The 19703-nt window shown below is 38.3% G+C and overlaps 2 protein-coding genes across 2 annotated transcripts in view; both read right to left on the bottom strand.

The window, feature by feature from the left end:
- Positions 1-50: 50 nt before the first annotated feature.
- LOC133969236 (uncharacterized) lies at positions 51-19621 on the bottom strand. The gene has a single exon (XM_062405578.1). It carries the CDS (start codon positions 19468-19470, stop codon positions 577-579), a length of 18894 nt encoding a protein of 6297 aa, XP_062261562.1. The 5' UTR covers positions 19471-19621; the 3' UTR covers positions 51-576.
- Positions 19551-19703, bottom strand: part of LOC133969887 (reticulocyte-binding protein homolog 2a-like) — a 20622-nt gene continuing 20469 nt past the window's right edge. The window contains exon 6 of the mRNA XM_062406596.1: positions 19551-19574. Within this exon, the coding sequence (XP_062262580.1) occupies positions 19551-19574 (24 nt within the window). The remainder of the gene's footprint in view (positions 19575-19703) is intronic.

Raw genomic sequence — 19703 nt, 5'->3', positions numbered from 1 at the left:
ACCTTGAGACATAGGTATATAAATATGCTGAAAAGAAATTGTTGTAATAATGTGGAAGATTTTATTAGAAATGCGGTTTGCTTTAACACATAAATGATTTAACAAATAAATAATTTCACCAAAACTTTCATTACTTTAAACGAAGAGCAAGAAAAACAAACCAGCGAATAAAACGTTACTTGACAGAGGCAGATCTCAAGTATTTTAAATGATAACTGTTAGTATTCTTACATCTAATACATTATACTTCAAAACATTCTTATGACACTAATACATCTTATGCTGTTATGTTAGAAAAACATACAAAGAAATATGGTGTAAAAGTCATTAAATAGTTCACTTAAGCTAATACGAACCAAACATAATTAATTTTCAGTTTTCAGGTATCTAGACTGTCCCATCCGAACCCTTGCCTGGTACTGTGATTCAGGCCCAACGAGCTAAAACACAAGCTGTTTCTAAATGTCCAGGTGTTATCTTTATATTTTAAGTGCAAACGTGCTGAAAGGTACTTTAGATTCCTGCCAGAACATTAAAACATTCAAATTAAAAACTGCAGAGACATGAACCTGTCACTCATCTCTGATATGTGCTCCCTTGCGTACAGCAGGCACAACAGGGGCAGCAGTGACAGCAGTAATGCCGGAGCTGACTGAGGAGTCCACTGGATGTTTCTGAAGAGGCTTCTGTTTGCATCATTTGCTCTTGTTGTGTTTTGGTAGAACCTTCATTTCCCATGGTTATATCCAACTGTAATGTTTGATTAGCTTTGTCACAAGTCTTCTGTGTCCTATTCTCTGTTTCTTTCGTGAGGAGTTTGTCAATTTCGCTCAGCATCCGAAACTTAAGTTGTTTGAGCTCTGAATATTTTTCATTCAGTATTTTGCTGTCTCTCGCCCCGTCCCTTTCAGATTTTGTGTTCTTACTTAGTCTTTCTCCCAGTTTTGTCTTATCCTGTAGCTCCCTGTAACATGTTCTTTTAACAAACTGATTGATAATCTTTAGTCTTTTCTCCAGATTATTTCTTATTTCATGACCCCTGGATTTCATACTATCAATCTCCTTACGTTGTAATGTAGTACTCTTCCAGATCTTTTGCAAACAATCACTTTTTGACATTTTCTCAGCTGTAAAATAATTTTGCTCTGTTTCCAGCTTGAACAATGTTGCAAGCTTGTGTTTCTGTTCATTTTCCATTTCTTCCATAACCATTAGCAGACATTTCCTCTTGGTTAACAAGTGTTTACGTTCTCGTTCAATATCCACTTTATCTCCTGGCAACTTCCACTGATGTTTAAATTCTTCAGTCTGGATCATGACATCTGAGTGCAGGTCAGAGTCATATTCAAAGTCTTTATGTTTCTTAAAATCCTGTTTCTTGACATCGTGCTCTTGCAGTGATTCTTTTGGTAAGGCCTCAGTTTGTACCGCCTTGTCAAACTTTACTGTCCCCTCATGTTTTATCTCTCTATGTATCAAATCATGAAAACCAGATGTTATATTTTTATGTTTATGGAGTTCAGATCTCATTAGATTCAAAACCAGTTTTTCTTGGTCCATCTTCTCAGAAGGTCTTTCCAGATCTTCTCTCTTCTTAATCAGTTCTGCTTTTAGTTTCAAGAGATCTTTCTTTTTCGACGAAGTCTCTGGCCTCAGTTGATTTTCCATGTCTTGCCTCTGGACGACAATTTCTGACATCAGACTCTTCAATCCTTCTCTTTCTCTCACAAGCATCTCACTGCAGCTCTTCATATTGATTTTATGTACATCCAGAGCATCTTGCTTTTCCTCTAGAATACTGACCAGTTTCAGGATGTCTTCCTTGTATTGTTCCAATCTGATGATTTTGTGGTTCATGTCTTGACTCATCCTGGCATCAAGCTCTTGAAGTCTTATTCTCAGGGATTCAATGGATTTCATTGTATCCATTTGCTTGTTTTCTCTCTTTTTCAAGTCAGACCAATGTCCTTCCATTATTTCCTTTTCAATCAAAAGCAGTTCTCTCTCTTTTTCTAATTCAACCTTCATCTGAATAAAGTCTTCTTTCTCTTGACTGATGGTTTTCATGGCAGCTTCAACCTCAAGATTCTTATTGTTGAGATCCATCCTCAAAACATCCAGTTCTTCTCTTTCTTCCAAAACACTGTTCTTCTGGGTTTTTAGTTCATGAATTTGTCTCCTGATGTCACAGTCCTTTACTTCTTGCTCTCTTTGCTTCAAGGCGATCATGTTGGTCACATTCTGAAGCTTCTTTCTCTGTCTGTGAACCTGAAGAGTCAGATCTTTAATGTTGCTTTTCTCTTGGTTTACGTCATCCAACAGACTTTCGACATGTTCCTTCTTCTGTAGTAGTTCAGTCTTTGTGAGTTTACATTTTTCTATATCCTCTTTTATATCTTGCTCATCTTGTTGTAATAGTTCACATTGTTTCAGGTTTTCATATCTCATCAGATTCAAGACCAGTTTTTCTTGGTCGATCTTCTCAGACAGTCTTTCCAGATCTTCTCTATCCGCATCAAGTTCTGCTTTTAGTTTCAAGAGATCTTTCTTTTCCGACGAGGTCTCTGCCTTCAGTTGATTTTCCATGTCTTGCCTCTGGAAGACCATTTCTGACATCAGACTCTTCAATCCTTCTCTTTCTCTCACAAGCATCTCAGTGCAGCTCTTCATATTGATTTTATGTACACCCAGAGCCTTTTGCTTTTTCTCTAGAATACTGACCAGTTTCAAGATGTCTTCCTTGTTTTGTTCCAATCTGATAATTTTGTGGTTCATTTCTTGACTCATCCTGGCATCAAGCTCTCGATATCTTATTCTCAGGAATTCAATGTATTTCACTTGATCAATTTGCTTGTTTTCTCTCTTTTTTAAGTCAGACCATTGTCCTCCCTTTTGTTCCTTTTCAATCAAAAGCAGTTCTCTCTCGTTTTCTACTTCAACCTTCATCTGAATAAAGTCTTCTTTCTCTAACCTGATGGTTTTCAAGGCAGCTTCAACCTCAAGATTCTTACTGTTGAGATCCTTCCTCAAAACATCCAGTTCTTCTCTTTCTTCCAAAACACTGTTCTTCTGGGTTTTTAGTTCATGAATTTGTATCCTGATGTCACTGTCCTTTACTTCTTGCTCTCTTTGCTTCAAGAATATCATGTTGGTCACATTCTGAAGCTTCTTTCTCTGTGTGTGAACCTGAAGAGTCAGATCTTTAATGTTGCTTTTCTCTTGGTGTACGTCATCCAACAGACTGTCGACATGTTCCTTCTTCTGTAGTAGTTCAGTCTTTGTGAGTTTTAATTTGTCTATTTCCACTTTTATATCTTGCTCACCTTGTTGTAATAGGTCACATTGTTTCTGGTTTTCATATCTCATCAGATTCAAGACCAATTTTTCCTGGTCCATCTTCTCAGACAGTCTTTCCAGATCTACTCTCTTCTGATCCAGTTCTGCTTTTAGTTTCAAGAGATCTTTCTTTTCTGACAAGGTCACTGCCTTCAGTTGATTTTCCATGTCTTGTCTCTGGAAGACAATTTCTGACATCAGACTCCTCAATTCTTCTCTTTTTCTCACGAGCATCTCAGTGCAGCTCTTCATAATGATTTTATGTACACCCAGAGCCTCTTGCTTTTCCTCTAGAATACTGACCAGTTTCAGGATGTCTTCCTTGTTTTGTTCCAATCTGATAATTTTGTGGTTCATGTCTTGACTCATCCTGGCATCAAGCTCTTGATGTCTTATTCTCAGGGATTCAATGGATTTCATTGTGTCCATTTGCTTGTTTTCTCTCTTTTTCAATTCAGACCATTGTCTTTCCATTCTTTCTTTTTTAATCAAAAGCAGTTCTCTCTCTTTTTCTACTTCAACCTTCATCTGAATAAAGGTTTCTTTCTCTTGACTGATGGTTTTCATGGCAGCTTCAACCTCAAGATTCTTACTGTTGAGATCCTTCCTCAAAACATCCAGTTCTTCTCTTTCTTCCAAAACACTGTTCTTCTGGGTTTTTAGTTCATGAATTTGTATCCTGATGTCACTGTCCTTTACTTCTTGCTCTCTTTGCTTCAAGGCGATCATGTTGGTCACATTCTGAAGCTTCTTTCTCTGTCTGTGAACCTTAAGAGTCAGATATTTAATGTTGCTTTTCTCTTGGTTTACGTCATCCAACAGACTGTCGACATGTTCCTTCTTCTGTTGTAGTTCAGTCTTTGTGAGTTTACATTTTTCTATATCCTCTTTTATATCTTGCTCATCTTGTTGTAATAGTTCACATTGTTTCTGGTTTTCATATCTCATCAGATTCAAGACCACTTTTTCTTGGTCCATCTTCTCAGACAGTCTTTCCAGATCTTCTCTCTCATCATCAAGTTCTGCTTTTAGTTTCAAGAGATCTTTCTTTCCCGACAAGGTCTCTTCCTTCAGTTGATTTTCCATGTCTTGTCTCTGGAAGACAATTTCTGACATAAGACTCTTCAATCCTTCTCTTTCTATCACGAGCATCTCAGTGCAGCTCTTCATAATGATTTTATGTACACCCAGAGCCTCTTGCTTTTCCTCTAGAATACTGACCAGTTTCAGGATGTCTTCCTTGTTTTGTTCCAAACTGATAATTTTGTGGTTCATGTCTTGACTCATCCTGGCATCAAGCTCTTGATGTCTTATTAACAGGGATTCAATGGATTTCATTGTGTCCATTTGCTTCTTTTCTCTCTTTTTCAAGTCAGACCATTGTCCTCCCATTTGTTCCTTTTCAATCAAAAGCAGTTCTCTCTCTTTTTCTACTTCAACCTTCATCTGAATAAAGGTTTCTTTCTCTTGACTGATGGTTTTCATGGCAGCTTCAACCTCAAGATTCTTACTTTTGAGATCCTTCCTCAAAACATCCAGTTCTTCTCTTTCTTCCAAAACACTGTTCTTCTGGGTTTTTAGTTCATGAATTTGTCTCCTGATGTCACTGTCCTTACCTTCTTGCTCTCTTTGCTTCAAGTCGATCATGTTGGTCACATTCTGAAGCTTCTTTCTCTGTGTGTGAACCTGAAGAGTCAGATCTTTAATGTTGCTTTTCTCTTGGTTTACGTCATCCAACAGACTGTCGACATGTTCCTTCTTCTGTTGTAGTTCAGTCTTTGTGAGTTTTAATTTGTCTATTTCCTCTTTTATATCTTGCACACCTTGTTGTAATAGGTCACTTTGTTTCTGGTTTTCATATCTCATCAGATTTAAGACCACTTTTTCCTGTTCCATCTTTTCAGACAGTCTTTCCAGATCTTCTCTCTTCTCATCCAGTTCTGCTTTTAGTTTCAAGAGATCTTTCTTTCCCGACAAGGTCTCTGCCTTCAGTTGATTTTCCATGTCTTGTCTCTGGAAGACAATTTCTGACATAAGACTCTTCAATCCTTCTCTTTCTCTCACGAGCATCTCACTGCAGCTCTTCATATTGATTTTATGTACACCCAGAGCCTCTTGCGTTTCCTCTAGAATACTGACCAGTTTCAGGATGTCTTCCTTGTTTTGTTCCAATCTGATAACTTTGTGGTTCATGTCTTGACTCATCCTGGCATCAAGCTCTTGATGTCTTATTCTCAGGGATTCAATGGATTTCACTGTGTCCATTTGCTTGTTTTCTCTCTTTTTCAAGTCAGACCATTGTCCTCCCATTTGTTCCTTTTCAATCAAAAGCAGTTCTCTCTCTTTTTCTACTTCAACCTTCATCTGAATAAAGGTTTCTTTCTCTTGACTGATGGTTTTCAAGGCAGCTTCAACCTCAAGATTCTTACTGTTGAGATCCTTCCTCAAAACATCCAGTTCTTCTCTTTCTTCCAAAACACTGTTCTTCTGGGTTTTTAGTTCATGAATTTGTCTCCTGATGTCACTGTCCTTTACGTCTTGCTCTCTTTGCTTCAAGGCGATCATGTTGGTCACATTCTGAAGCTTCTTTCTCTGTGTGTGAACCTGAAGAGTCAGATCTTTAATGTTGCTTTTCTCTTGGTTTACGTCATCCAACAGACTGTAGACATGTTCCTTCTTCTGTTGTAGTTCAGTCTTTGTGAGTTTTAATTTGTCTATTTCCTCTTTTATATCTTGCTCACCTTGTTGTAATAGGTCACATTGTTTCTGGTTTTCATATCTCATCAGATTCAAGACCACTTTTTCCTGTTCCATCTTTTCAGACAGTCTTTCCAGATCTTCTCTCTTCTCATCCAGTTCTGCTTTTAGTTTCAAGAGATATTTCTTTCCCGACAATGTCTCTGCCTTCAGTTGATTTTCCATGTCTTGTCTCTGGAAGACAATTTCTGACATAAGACTCTTCAATCCTTCTCTTTCTATCACGAGCATCTCAGTGCAGCTCTTCATAATGATTGTATGTACACCCAGAGCCTCTTGCTTTTCCTCTAGAATACTGACCAGTTTCAGGATGTCTTCCTTGTTTTGTTCCAATCTGATAATTTTGTGGTTCATGTCTTGACTCATCCTGGCATCAAGCTCTTGATGTCTTATTCTCAGGGATTCAAGGGATTTCATTGTGTCCATTTGCTTGTTTTCTCTCTTTTTCAAGTCAGACCATTGTCCTCCCATTTGTTCCTTTTCAATCAAAAGCAGTTCTCTCTCGTTTTCTACTTCAACCTTCATCTGAATAAAGTCTTCTTTCTCTTGACTGATGGTTTTCATGGCAGCTTCAACCTCAAGATTCTTACTGTTGAGATCCTTCCTCAAAACATCCAGTTCTTCTCTTTCTTCCAAAACACTGTTCTTCTGGGTTTTTAGTTGATGAATTTGTCTTCTGATGTCACTGTCCTTTACGTCTTGCTCTCTTTGCTTCAAGGCGATCATGTTGGTCACATTCTGAAGCTTCTTTCTCTGTGTGTGAACCTGAAGAGTCAGATCTTTAATGTTGCTTTTCTCTTGGTTTACGTCATCCAACAGACTGTCGACATGTTCCTTCTTCTGTTGTAGTTCAGTCTTTGTGAGTTTTAATTTGTCTATTTCCTCTTTTATATCTTGCACACCTTGTTGTAATAGGTCACTTTGTTTCTGGTTTTCATATCTCATCAGATTTAAGACCACTTTTTCCTGTTCCATCTTGTCAGACAGTCTTTCCAGATCTTCTCTCTTCTCATCCAGTTCTGCTTTTAGTTTCAAGAGATCTTTCTTTCCCGACAAGGTCTCTGCCTTCAGTTGATTTTCCATGTCTTGTCTCTGGAAGACAATTTCTGACATCAGACTCTTCAATCCTTCTCTTTCTCTCACAAGCATCTCAGTGCAGCTCTTCATATTGATTTTATGTACACCCAGAGCCTTTTGCTTTTTCTCTAGAATACTGACCAGTTTCAAGATGTCTTCCTTGTTTTGTTCCAATCTGATAATTTTGTGGTTCATTTCTTGACTCATCCTGGCATCAAGCTCTCGATATCTTATTCTCAGGAATTCAATGTATTTCACTTGATCAATTTGCTTGTTTTCTCTCTTTTTTAAGTCAGACCATTGTCCTCCCTTTTGTTCCTTTTCAATCAAAAGCAGTTCTCTCTCGTTTTCTACTTCAACCTTCATCTGAATAAAGTCTTCTTTCTCTAACCTGATGGTTTTCAAGGCAGCTTCAACCTCAAGATTCTTACTGTTGAGATCCTTCCTCAAAACATCCAGTTCTTCTCTTTCTTCCAAAACACTGTTCTTCTGGGTTTTTAGTTCATGAATTTGTATCCTGATGTCACTGTCCTTTACTTCTTGCTCTCTTTGCTTCAAGAATATCATGTTGGTCACATTCTGAAGCTTCTTTCTCTGTGTGTGAACCTGAAGAGTCAGATCTTTAATGTTGCTTTTCTCTTGGTGTACGTCATCCAACAGACTGTCGACATGTTCCTTCTTCTGTAGTAGTTCAGTCTTTGTGAGTTTTAATTTGTCTATTTCCACTTTTATATCTTGCTCACCTTGTTGTAATAGGTCACATTGTTTCTGGTTTTCATATCTCATCAGATTCAAGACCAATTTTTCCTGGTCCATCTTCTCAGACAGTCTTTCCAGATCTACTCTCTTCTGATCCAGTTCTGCTTTTAGTTTCAAGAGATCTTTCTTTTCTGACAAGGTCACTGCCTTCAGTTGATTTTCCATGTCTTGTCTCTGGAAGACAATTTCTGACATCAGACTCCTCAATTCTTCTCTTTTTCTCACGAGCATCTCAGTGCAGCTCTTCATAATGATTTTATGTACACCCAGAGCCTCTTGCTTTTCCTCTAGAATACTGACCAGTTTCAGGATGTCTTCCTTGTTTTGTTCCAATCTGATAATTTTGTGGTTCATGTCTTGACTCATCCTGGCATCAAGCTCTTGATGTCTTATTCTCAGGGATTCAATGGATTTCATTGTGTCCATTTGCTTGTTTTCTCTCTTTTTCAATTCAGACCATTGTCTTTCCATTCTTTCTTTTTTAATCAAAAGCAGTTCTCTCTCTTTTTCTACTTCAACCTTCATCTGAATAAAGGTTTCTTTCTCTTGACTGATGGTTTTCATGGCAGCTTCAACCTCAAGATTCTTACTGTTGAGATCCTTCCTCAAAACATCCAGTTCTTCTCTTTCTTCCAAAACACTGTTCTTCTGGGTTTTTAGTTCATGAATTTGTATCCTGATGTCACTGTCCTTTACTTCTTGCTCTCTTTGCTTCAAGGCGATCATGTTGGTCACATTCTGAAGCTTCTTTCTCTGTCTGTGAACCTTAAGAGTCAGATATTTAATGTTGCTTTTCTCTTGGTTTACGTCATCCAACAGACTGTCGACATGTTCCTTCTTCTGTTGTAGTTCAGTCTTTGTGAGTTTACATTTTTCTATATCCTCTTTTATATCTTGCTCATCTTGTTGTAATAGTTCACATTGTTTCTGGTTTTCATATCTCATCAGATTCAAGACCACTTTTTCTTGGTCCATCTTCTCAGACAGTCTTTCCAGATCTTCTCTCTCATCATCAAGTTCTGCTTTTAGTTTCAAGAGATCTTTCTTTCCCGACAAGGTCTCTTCCTTCAGTTGATTTTCCATGTCTTGTCTCTGGAAGACAATTTCTGACATAAGACTCTTCAATCCTTCTCTTTCTATCACGAGCATCTCAGTGCAGCTCTTCATAATGATTTTATGTACACCCAGAGCCTCTTGCTTTTCCTCTAGAATACTGACCAGTTTCAGGATGTCTTCCTTGTTTTGTTCCAAACTGATAATTTTGTGGTTCATGTCTTGACTCATCCTGGCATCAAGCTCTTGATGTCTTATTAACAGGGATTCAATGGATTTCATTGTGTCCATTTGCTTCTTTTCTCTCTTTTTCAAGTCAGACCATTGTCCTCCCATTTGTTCCTTTTCAATCAAAAGCAGTTCTCTCTCTTTTTCTACTTCAACCTTCATCTGAATAAAGGTTTCTTTCTCTTGACTGATGGTTTTCATGGCAGCTTCAACCTCAAGATTCTTACTTTTGAGATCCTTCCTCAAAACATCCAGTTCTTCTCTTTCTTCCAAAACACTGTTCTTCTGGGTTTTTAGTTCATGAATTTGTATCCTGATGTCACTGTCCTTTACTTCTTGCTCTCTTTGCTTCAAGAATATCATGTTGGTCACATTCTGAAGCTTCTTTCTCTGTGTGTGAACCTGAAGAGTCAGATCTTTAATGTTGCTTTTCTCTTGGTGTACGTCATCCAACAGACTGTCGACATGTTCCTTCTTCTGTAGTAGTTCAGTCTTTGTGAGTTTTAATTTGTCTATTTCCACTTTTATATCTTGCTCACCTTGTTGTAATAGGTCACATTGTTTCTGGTTTTCATATCTCATCAGATTCAAGACCAATTTTTCCTGGTCCATCTTCTCAGACAGTCTTTCCAGATCTACTCTCTTCTGATCCAGTTCTGCTTTTAGTTTCAAGAGATCTTTCTTTTCTGACAAGGTCACTGCCTTCAGTTGATTTTCCATGTCTTGTCTCTGGAAGACAATTTCTGACATCAGACTCCTCAATTCTTCTCTTTTTCTCACGAGCATCTCAGTGCAGCTCTTCATAATGATTTTATGTACACCCAGAGCCTCTTGCTTTTCCTCTAGAATACTGACCAGTTTCAGGATGTCTTCCTTGTTTTGTTCCAATCTGATAATTTTGTGGTTCATGTCTTGACTCATCCTGGCATCAAGCTCTTGATGTCTTATTCTCAGGGATTCAATGGATTTCATTGTGTCCATTTGCTTGTTTTCTCTCTTTTTCAATTCAGACCATTGTCTTTCCATTCTTTCTTTTTTAATCAAAAGCAGTTCTCTCTCTTTTTCTACTTCAACCTTCATCTGAATAAAGGTTTCTTTCTCTTGACTGATGGTTTTCATGGCAGCTTCAACCTCAAGATTCTTACTGTTGAGATCCTTCCTCAAAACATCCAGTTCTTCTCTTTCTTCCAAAACACTGTTCTTCTGGGTTTTTAGTTCATGAATTTGTATCCTGATGTCACTGTCCTTTACTTCTTGCTCTCTTTGCTTCAAGGCGATCATGTTGGTCACATTCTGAAGCTTCTTTCTCTGTCTGTGAACCTTAAGAGTCAGATATTTAATGTTGCTTTTCTCTTGGTTTACGTCATCCAACAGACTGTCGACATGTTCCTTCTTCTGTTGTAGTTCAGTCTTTGTGAGTTTACATTTTTCTATATCCTCTTTTATATCTTGCTCATCTTGTTGTAATAGTTCACATTGTTTCTGGTTTTCATATCTCATCAGATTCAAGACCACTTTTTCTTGGTCCATCTTCTCAGACAGTCTTTCCAGATCTTCTCTCTCATCATCAAGTTCTGCTTTTAGTTTCAAGAGATCTTTCTTTCCCGACAAGGTCTCTTCCTTCAGTTGATTTTCCATGTCTTGTCTCTGGAAGACAATTTCTGACATAAGACTCTTCAATCCTTCTCTTTCTATCACGAGCATCTCAGTGCAGCTCTTCATAATGATTTTATGTACACCCAGAGCCTCTTGCTTTTCCTCTAGAATACTGACCAGTTTCAGGATGTCTTCCTTGTTTTGTTCCAAACTGATAATTTTGTGGTTCATGTCTTGACTCATCCTGGCATCAAGCTCTTGATGTCTTATTAACAGGGATTCAATGGATTTCATTGTGTCCATTTGCTTCTTTTCTCTCTTTTTCAAGTCAGACCATTGTCCTCCCATTTGTTCCTTTTCAATCAAAAGCAGTTCTCTCTCTTTTTCTACTTCAACCTTCATCTGAATAAAGGTTTCTTTCTCTTGACTGATGGTTTTCATGGCAGCTTCAACCTCAAGATTCTTACTTTTGAGATCCTTCCTCAAAACATCCAGTTCTTCTCTTTCTTCCAAAACACTGTTCTTCTGGGTTTTTAGTTCATGAATTTGTCTCCTGATGTCACTGTCCTTACCTTCTTGCTCTCTTTGCTTCAAGTCGATCATGTTGGTCACATTCTGAAGCTTCTTTCTCTGTGTGTGAACCTGAAGAGTCAGATCTTTAATGTTGCTTTTCTCTTGGTTTACGTCATCCAACAGACTGTCGACATGTTCCTTCTTCTGTTGTAGTTCAGTCTTTGTGAGTTTTAATTTGTCTATTTCCTCTTTTATATCTTGCACACCTTGTTGTAATAGGTCACTTTGTTTCTGGTTTTCATATCTCATCAGATTTAAGACCACTTTTTCCTGTTCCATCTTTTCAGACAGTCTTTCCAGATCTTCTCTCTTCTCATCCAGTTCTGCTTTTAGTTTCAAGAGATCTTTCTTTCCCGACAAGGTCTCTGCCTTCAGTTGATTTTCCATGTCTTGTCTCTGGAAGACAATTTCTGACATAAGACTCTTCAATCCTTCTCTTTCTCTCACGAGCATCTCACTGCAGCTCTTCATATTGATTTTATGTACACCCAGAGCCTCTTGCGTTTCCTCTAGAATACTGACCAGTTTCAGGATGTCTTCCTTGTTTTGTTCCAATCTGATAACTTTGTGGTTCATGTCTTGACTCATCCTGGCATCAAGCTCTTGATGTCTTATTCTCAGGGATTCAATGGATTTCACTGTGTCCATTTGCTTGTTTTCTCTCTTTTTCAAGTCAGACCATTGTCCTCCCATTTGTTCCTTTTCAATCAAAAGCAGTTCTCTCTCTTTTTCTACTTCAACCTTCATCTGAATAAAGGTTTCTTTCTCTTGACTGATGGTTTTCAAGGCAGCTTCAACCTCAAGATTCTTACTGTTGAGATCCTTCCTCAAAACATCCAGTTCTTCTCTTTCTTCCAAAACACTGTTCTTCTGGGTTTTTAGTTCATGAATTTGTCTCCTGATGTCACTGTCCTTTACGTCTTGCTCTCTTTGCTTCAAGGCGATCATGTTGGTCACATTCTGAAGCTTCTTTCTCTGTGTGTGAACCTGAAGAGTCAGATCTTTAATGTTGCTTTTCTCTTGGTTTACGTCATCCAACAGACTGTAGACATGTTCCTTCTTCTGTTGTAGTTCAGTCTTTGTGAGTTTTAATTTGTCTATTTCCTCTTTTATATCTTGCACACCTTGTTGTAATAGGTCACTTTGTTTCTGGTTTTCATATCTCATCAGATTTAAGACCACTTTTTCCTGTTCCATCTTGTCAGACAGTCTTTCCAGATCTTCTCTCTTCTCATCCAGTTCTGCTTTTAGTTTCAAGAGATCTTTCTTTCCCGACAAGGTCTCTGCCTTCAGTTGATTTTCCATGTCTTGTCTCTGGAAGACAATTTCTGACATAAGACTCTTCAATCCTTCTCTTTCTCTCACGAGCATCTCACTGCAGCTGTTCATATTGATTTTATGTACACCCAGAGCCTCTTGCTTTTCCTCTAGAATACTGACCAGTTTCAGGATGTCTTCCTTGTTTTGTCCCAATCTGATAACTTTGTGGTTCATGTCTTGACTCATCCTGGCATCAAGCTCTTGATGTCTTATTCTCAGGGATTCAATGGATTTCATTCTGTCCATTTGCTTGTTTTCTCTCTTTTTCAAGTCAGACCATTGTCCTCCCATTTGTTCCTTTTCAATCAAAAGCAGTTCTCTCTCTTTTTCTACTTCAACCTTCATCTGAATAAAGGTTTCTTTCTCTTGACTGATGGTTTTCAAGGCAGCTTCAACCTCAAGATTCTTACTGTTGAGATCCTTCCTCAAAACATCCAGTTCTTCTCTTTCTTCCAAAACACTGTTCTTCTGGGTTTTTAGTTCATGAATTTGTCTCCTGATGTCACTGTCCTTTACGTCTTGCTCTCTTTGCTTCAAGGCGATCATGTTGGTCACATTCTGAAGCTTCTTTCTCTGTGTGTGAACCTGAAGAGTCAGATCTTTAATGTTGCTTTTCTCTTGGTTTACGTCATCCAACAGACTGTCGACATGTTCCTTCTTCTGTAGTAGTTCAGTCTTTGTGAGTTTTAATTTGTCTATTTCCTCTTTTATATCTTGCTCACCTTGTTGTAATAGGTCACATTGTTTCTGGTTTTCATATCTCATCAGATTCAAGACCACTTTTTCCTGTTCCATCTTTTCAGACAGTCTTTCCAGATCTTCTCTCTTCTCATCCAGTTCTGCTTTTAGTTTCAAGAGATATTTCTTTCCCGACAATGTCTCTGCCTTCAGTTGATTTTCCATGTCTTGTCTCTGGAAGACAATTTCTGACATAAGACTCTTCAATCCTTCTCTTTCTCTCACGAGCATCTCACTGCAGCTCTTCATATTGATTTTATGTACACCCAGAGCCTCTTGCGTTTCCTCTAGAATACTGACCAGTTTCAGGATGTCTTCCTTGTTTTGTTCCAATCTGATAACTTTGTGGTTCATGTCTTGACTCATCCTGGCATCAAGCTCTTGATGTCTTATTCTCAGGGATTCAATGGATTTCACTGTGTCCATTTGCTTGTTTTCTCTCTTTTTCAAGTCAGACCATTGTCCTCCCATTTGTTCCTTTTCAATCAAAAGCAGTTCTCTCTCTTTTTCTACTTCAACCTTCATCTGAATAAAGGTTTCTTTCTCTTGACTGATGGTTTTCAAGGCAGCTTCAACCTCAAGATTCTTACTGTTGAGATCCTTCCTCAAAACATCCAGTTCTTCTCTTTCTTCCAAAACACTGTTCTTCTGGGTTTTTAGTTCATGAATTTGTCTCCTGATGTCACTGTCCTTTACGTCTTGCTCTCTTTGCTTCAAGGCGATCATGTTGGTCACATTCTGAAGCTTCTTTCTCTGTGTGTGAACCTGAAGAGTCAGATCTTTAATGTTGCTTTTCTCTTGGTTTACGTCATCCAACAGACTGTAGACATGTTCCTTCTTCTGTTGTAGTTCAGTCTTTGTGAGTTTTAATTTGTCTATTTCCTCTTTTATATCTTGCTCACCTTGTTGTAATAGGTCACATTGTTTCTGGTTTTCATATCTCATCAGATTCAAGACCACTTTTTCCTGTTCCATCTTTTCAGACAGTCTTTCCAGATCTTCTCTCTTCTCATCCAGTTCTGCTTTTAGTTTCAAGAGATATTTCTTTCCCGACAATGTCTCTGCCTTCAGTTGATTTTCCATGTCTTGTCTCTGGAAGACAATTTCTGACATAAAACTCTTCAATCCTTCTCTTTCTATCACGAGCATCTCAGTGCAGCTCTTCATAATGATTGTATGTACACCCAGAGCCTCTTGCTTTTCCTCTAGAATACTGACCAGTTTCAGGATGTCTTCCTTGTTTTGTTCCAATCTGATAATTTTGTGGTTCATGTCTTGACTCATCCTGGCATCAAGCTCTTGATGTCTTATTAACAGGGATTCAATGGATTTCATTGTGTCCATTTGCTTGTTTTCTCTCTTTTTCAAGTCAGACCATTGTCCTCCCATTTGTTCTTTTTTAATCAAAAGCAGTTCTCTCTCTTTTTCTACTTCAACCTTCATCTGAATAAAGGTTTCTTTCTCTTGACTGATGGTTTTCATGGCAGCTTCAACCTCAAGATTCTTACTGTTGAGATCCTTCCTCAAAACATCCAGTTCTTCTCTTTCTTCCAAAACACTGTTCTTCTGGGTTTTTAGTTCATGAATTTGTATCCTGATGTCACTGTCCTTTACTTCTTGCTCTCTTTGCTTCAAGGCGATCATGTTGGTCACATTCTGAAGCTTCTTTCTCTGTCTGTGAACCTTAAGAGTCAGATATTTAATGTTGCTTTTCTCTTGGTTTACGTCATCCAACAGACTGTCGACATGTTCCTTCTTCTGTTGTAGTTCAGTCTTTGTGAGTTTACATTTTTCTATATCCTCTTTTATATCTTGCTCATCTTGTTGTAATAGTTCACATTGTTTCTGGTTTTCATATCTCATCAGATTCAAGACCACTTTTTCTTGGTCCATCTTCTCAGACAGTCTTTCCAGATCTTCTCTCTCATCATCAAGTTCTGCTTTTAGTTTCAAGAGATCTTTCTTTCCCGACAAGGTCTCTTCCTTCAGTTGATTTTCCATGTCTTGTCTCTGGAAGACAATTTCTGACATAAGACTCTTCAATCCTTCTCTTTCTATCACGAGCATCTCAGTGCAGCTCTTCATAATGATTTTATGTACACCCAGAGCCTCTTGCTTTTCCTCTAGAATACTGACCAGTTTCAGGATGTCTTCCTTGTTTTGTTCCAAACTGATAATTTTGTGGTTCATGTCTTGACTCATCCTGGCATCAAGCTCTTGATGTCTTATTAACAGGGATTCAATGGATTTCATTGTGTCCATTTGCTTCTTTTCTCTCTTTTTCAAGTCAGACCATTGTCCTCCCATTTGTTCCTTTTCAATCAAAAGCAGTTCTCTCTCTTTTTCTACTTCAACCTTCATCTGAATAAAGGTTTCTTTCTCTTGACTGATGGTTTTCATGGCAGCTTCAACCTCAAGATTCTTACTTTTGAGATCCTTCCTCAAAACATCCAGTTCTTCTCTTTCTTCCAAAACACTGTTCTTCTGGGTTTTTAGTTCATGAATTTGTCTCCTGATGTCACTGTCCTTACCTTCTTGCTCTCTTTGCTTCAAGTCGATCATGTTGGTCACATTCTGAAGCTTCTTTCTCTGTGTGTGAACCTGAAGAGTCAGATCTTTAATGTTGCTTTTCTCTTGGTTTACGTCATCCAACAGACTGTCGACATGTTCCTTCTTCTGTTGTAGTTCAGTCTTTGTGAGTTTTAATTTGTCTATTTCCTCTTTTATATCTTGCACACCTTGTTGTAATAGGTCACTTTGTTTCTGGTTTTCATATCTCATCAGATTTAAGACCACTTTTTCCTGTTCCATCTTTTCAGACAGTCTTTCCAGATCTTCTCTCTTCTCATCCAGTTCTGCTTTTAGTTTCAAGAGATCTTTCTTTCCCGACAAGGTCTCTGCCTTCAGTTGATTTTCCATGTCTTGTCTCTGGAAGACAATTTCTGACATAAGACTCTTCAATCCTTCTCTTTCTCTCACGAGCATCTCACTGCAGCTCTTCATATTGATTTTATGTACACCCAGAGCCTCTTGCGTTTCCTCTAGAATACTGACCAGTTTCAGGATGTCTTCCTTGTTTTGTTCCAATCTGATAACTTTGTGGTTCATGTCTTGACTCATCCTGGCATCAAGCTCTTGATGTCTTATTCTCAGGGATTCAATGGATTTCACTGTGTCCATTTGCTTGTTTTCTCTCTTTTTCAAGTCAGACCATTGTCCTCCCATTTGTTCCTTTTCAATCAAAAGCAGTTCTCTCTCTTTTTCTACTTCAACCTTCATCTGAATAAAGGTTTCTTTCTCTTGACTGATGGTTTTCAAGGCAGCTTCAACCTCAAGATTCTTACTGTTGAGATCCTTCCTCAAAACATCCAGTTCTTCTCTTTCTTCCAAAACACTGTTCTTCTGGGTTTTTAGTTCATGAATTTGTCTCCTGATGTCACTGTCCTTTACGTCTTGCTCTCTTTGCTTCAAGGCGATCATGTTGGTCACATTCTGAAGCTTCTTTCTCTGTGTGTGAACCTGAAGAGTCAGATCTTTAATGTTGCTTTTCTCTTGGTTTACGTCATCCAACAGACTGTAGACATGTTCCTTCTTCTGTTGTAGTTCAGTCTTTGTGAGTTTTAATTTGTCTATTTCCTCTTTTATATCTTGCTCACCTTGTTGTAATAGGTCACATTGTTTCTGGTTTTCATATCTCATCAGATTCAAGACCACTTTTTCCTGTTCCATCTTTTCAGACAGTCTTTCCAGATCTTCTCTCTTCTCATCCAGTTCTGCTTTTAGTTTCAAGAGATATTTCTTTCCCGACAATGTCTCTGCCTTCAGTTGATTTTCCATGTCTTGTCTCTGGAAGACAATTTCTGACATAAGACTCTTCAATCCTTCTCTTTCTATCACGAGCATCTCAGTGCAGCTCTTCATAATGATTGTATGTACACCCAGAGCCTCTTGCTTTTCCTCTAGAATACTGACCAGTTTCAGGATGTCTTCCTTGTTTTGTTCCAATCTGATAATTTTGTGGTTCATGTCTTGACTCATCCTGGCATCAAGCTCTTGATGTCTTATTCTCAGGGATTCAAGGGATTTCATTGTGTCCATTTGCTTGTTTTCTCTCTTTTTCAAGTCAGACCATTGTCCTCCCATTTGTTCCTTTTCAATCAAAAGCAGTTCTCTCTCGTTTTCTACTTCAACCTTCATCTGAATAAAGTCTTCTTTCTCTTGACTGATGGTTTTCATGGCAGCTTCAACCTCAAGATTCTTACTGTTGAGATCCTTCCTCAAAACATCCAGTTCTTCTCTTTCTTCCAAAACACTGTTCTTCTGGGTTTTTAGTTGATGAATTTGTCTTCTGATGTCACTGTCCTTTACGTCTTGCTCTCTTTGCTTCAAGGCGATCATGTTGGTCACATTCTGAAGCTTCTTTCTCTGTGTGTGAACCTGAAGAGTCAGATCTTTAATGTTGCTTTTCTCTTGGTTTACGTCATCCAACAGACTGTCGACATGTTCCTTCTTCTGTTGTAGTTCAGTCTTTGTGAGTTTTAATTTGTCTATTTCCTCTTTTATATCTTGCACACCTTGTTGTAATAGGTCACTTTGTTTCTGGTTTTCATATCTCATCAGATTTAAGACCACTTTTTCCTGTTCCATCTTGTCAGACAGTCTTTCCAGATCTTCTCTCTTCTCATCCAGTTCTGCTTTTAGTTTCAAGAGATCTTTCTTTCCCGACAAGGTCTCTGCCTTCAGTTGATTTTCCATGTCTTGTCTCTGGAAGACAATTTCTGACATAAGACTCTTCAATCCTTCTCTTTCTCTCACGAGCATCTCACTGCAGCTCTTCATATTGATTTTATGTACACCCAGAGCCTCTTGCGTTTTCTCTAGAATACTGACCAGTTTCAGGATGTCTTCCTGGTTTTGTTCCAATCTGATAACTTTGTGGTTCATGTCTTGACTCATCCTGGCATCAAGCTCTTGATGTCTTATTCTCAGGGATTCAAAGGATTTCACTGTGTCCATTTGCTTGTTTTCTCTCTTTTTCAAGTCAGACCATTGTCCTCCCATTTGTTCCTTTTCAATCAAAAGCAGTTCTCTCTCTTTTTCTACTTCAACCTTGATCTGAATAAAGGTTTCTTTCTCTTGACTGATGGTTTTCAAGGCAGCTTCAACCTCAAGATTCTTACTGTTGAGATCCTTCCTCAAAACATCCAGTTCTTCTCTTTCTTCCAAAACACTGTTCTTCTGGGTTTTTAGTTCATGAATTTGTCTCCTGATGTCACTGTCCTTTACGTCTTGCTCTCTTTGCTTCAAGGCAATCATGTTGGTCACATTCTGAAGCTTCTTTCTCTGTGTGTGAACCTGAAGAGTCAGATCTTTAATGTTGCTTTTCTCTTGGTTTACGTCATCCAACAGACTGTAGACATGTTCCTTCTTCTGTTGTAGTTCAGTCTTTGTGAGTTTTAATTTGTCTATTTCCTCTTTTATATCTTGCTCACCTTGTTGTAATAAGTCACATTGTTTCTGGTTTTCATATCTCATCAGATTCAAGACCACTTTTTCTTGGTCCATCTTCTCAGACAGTCTTTCCAGATCTTCTCTCTCCTCATCCAGTTCTCCTTTTAGTTTCAAGAGATCTTTCTTTTCCGACAAGGTCTCTGCCTTCAGTTGATTTTCCATGTCTTGTCTCTGGAAAACAATTTCTGACATAAGACTCTTCAATCCTTCTCTTTCTCTCACGAGCATCTCAGTGCAGCTCTTCATATTGATTTTATGTACACCCAGAGCCTCTTGCTTTTCCTCTAGAATACTGACCAGTTTCAGGATGTCTTCCTTGTTTTGTTCCAATCTGATAACTTTGTGGTTCATGTCTTGACTCATCCTGGCATCAAGCTCTTGATGTCTTATTCTCAGGGATTCAATGGATTTCATTCTCTCCATTTGCTTGTTTTCTCTCTTTTTCAAGTCAGACCATTGTCCTCCCATTTGTTCCTTTTCAAGCAAAAAAGGTTCTCTCTCTTTTTCTACTTCAACCTTCATCTGAATAAAAGTTTCTTTCTCTTGACTGATGGTTTTCAAGGCAGCTTCAACCTCAAGATTCTTACTTTTGAGATCCTTCCTCAAAACATCCAGTTCTTCTCTTTCTTCCAAAACACTGTTCTTCTGGGTTTTTAGTTGATGAATTTGTCTCCTGATGTCACTGTCCTTTACTTCTTGCTCTCTTTGCTTCAAGGCGATCATGTTGGTCACATTCTGAAGCCTCTTTCTCTGTG

Source organism: Platichthys flesus, chromosome 15 (assembly GCF_949316205.1).
Source record: "Platichthys flesus chromosome 15, fPlaFle2.1, whole genome shotgun sequence".
Lineage (NCBI taxonomy): Eukaryota > Metazoa > Chordata > Actinopteri > Pleuronectiformes > Pleuronectidae > Platichthys > Platichthys flesus.
Note: the sequence above shows the minus strand (reverse complement) of the source record. Positions and strands in the feature narration are given on the sequence as shown.

Excerpts from the sequence above, each read along its gene's own strand:
- LOC133969236 (XM_062405578.1), bottom strand. The coding sequence starts at position 19,470 with ATGAAGGTTGAAGTAGAAAAAGAGAGAGAACCTTTTTTGCTTGAAAAG.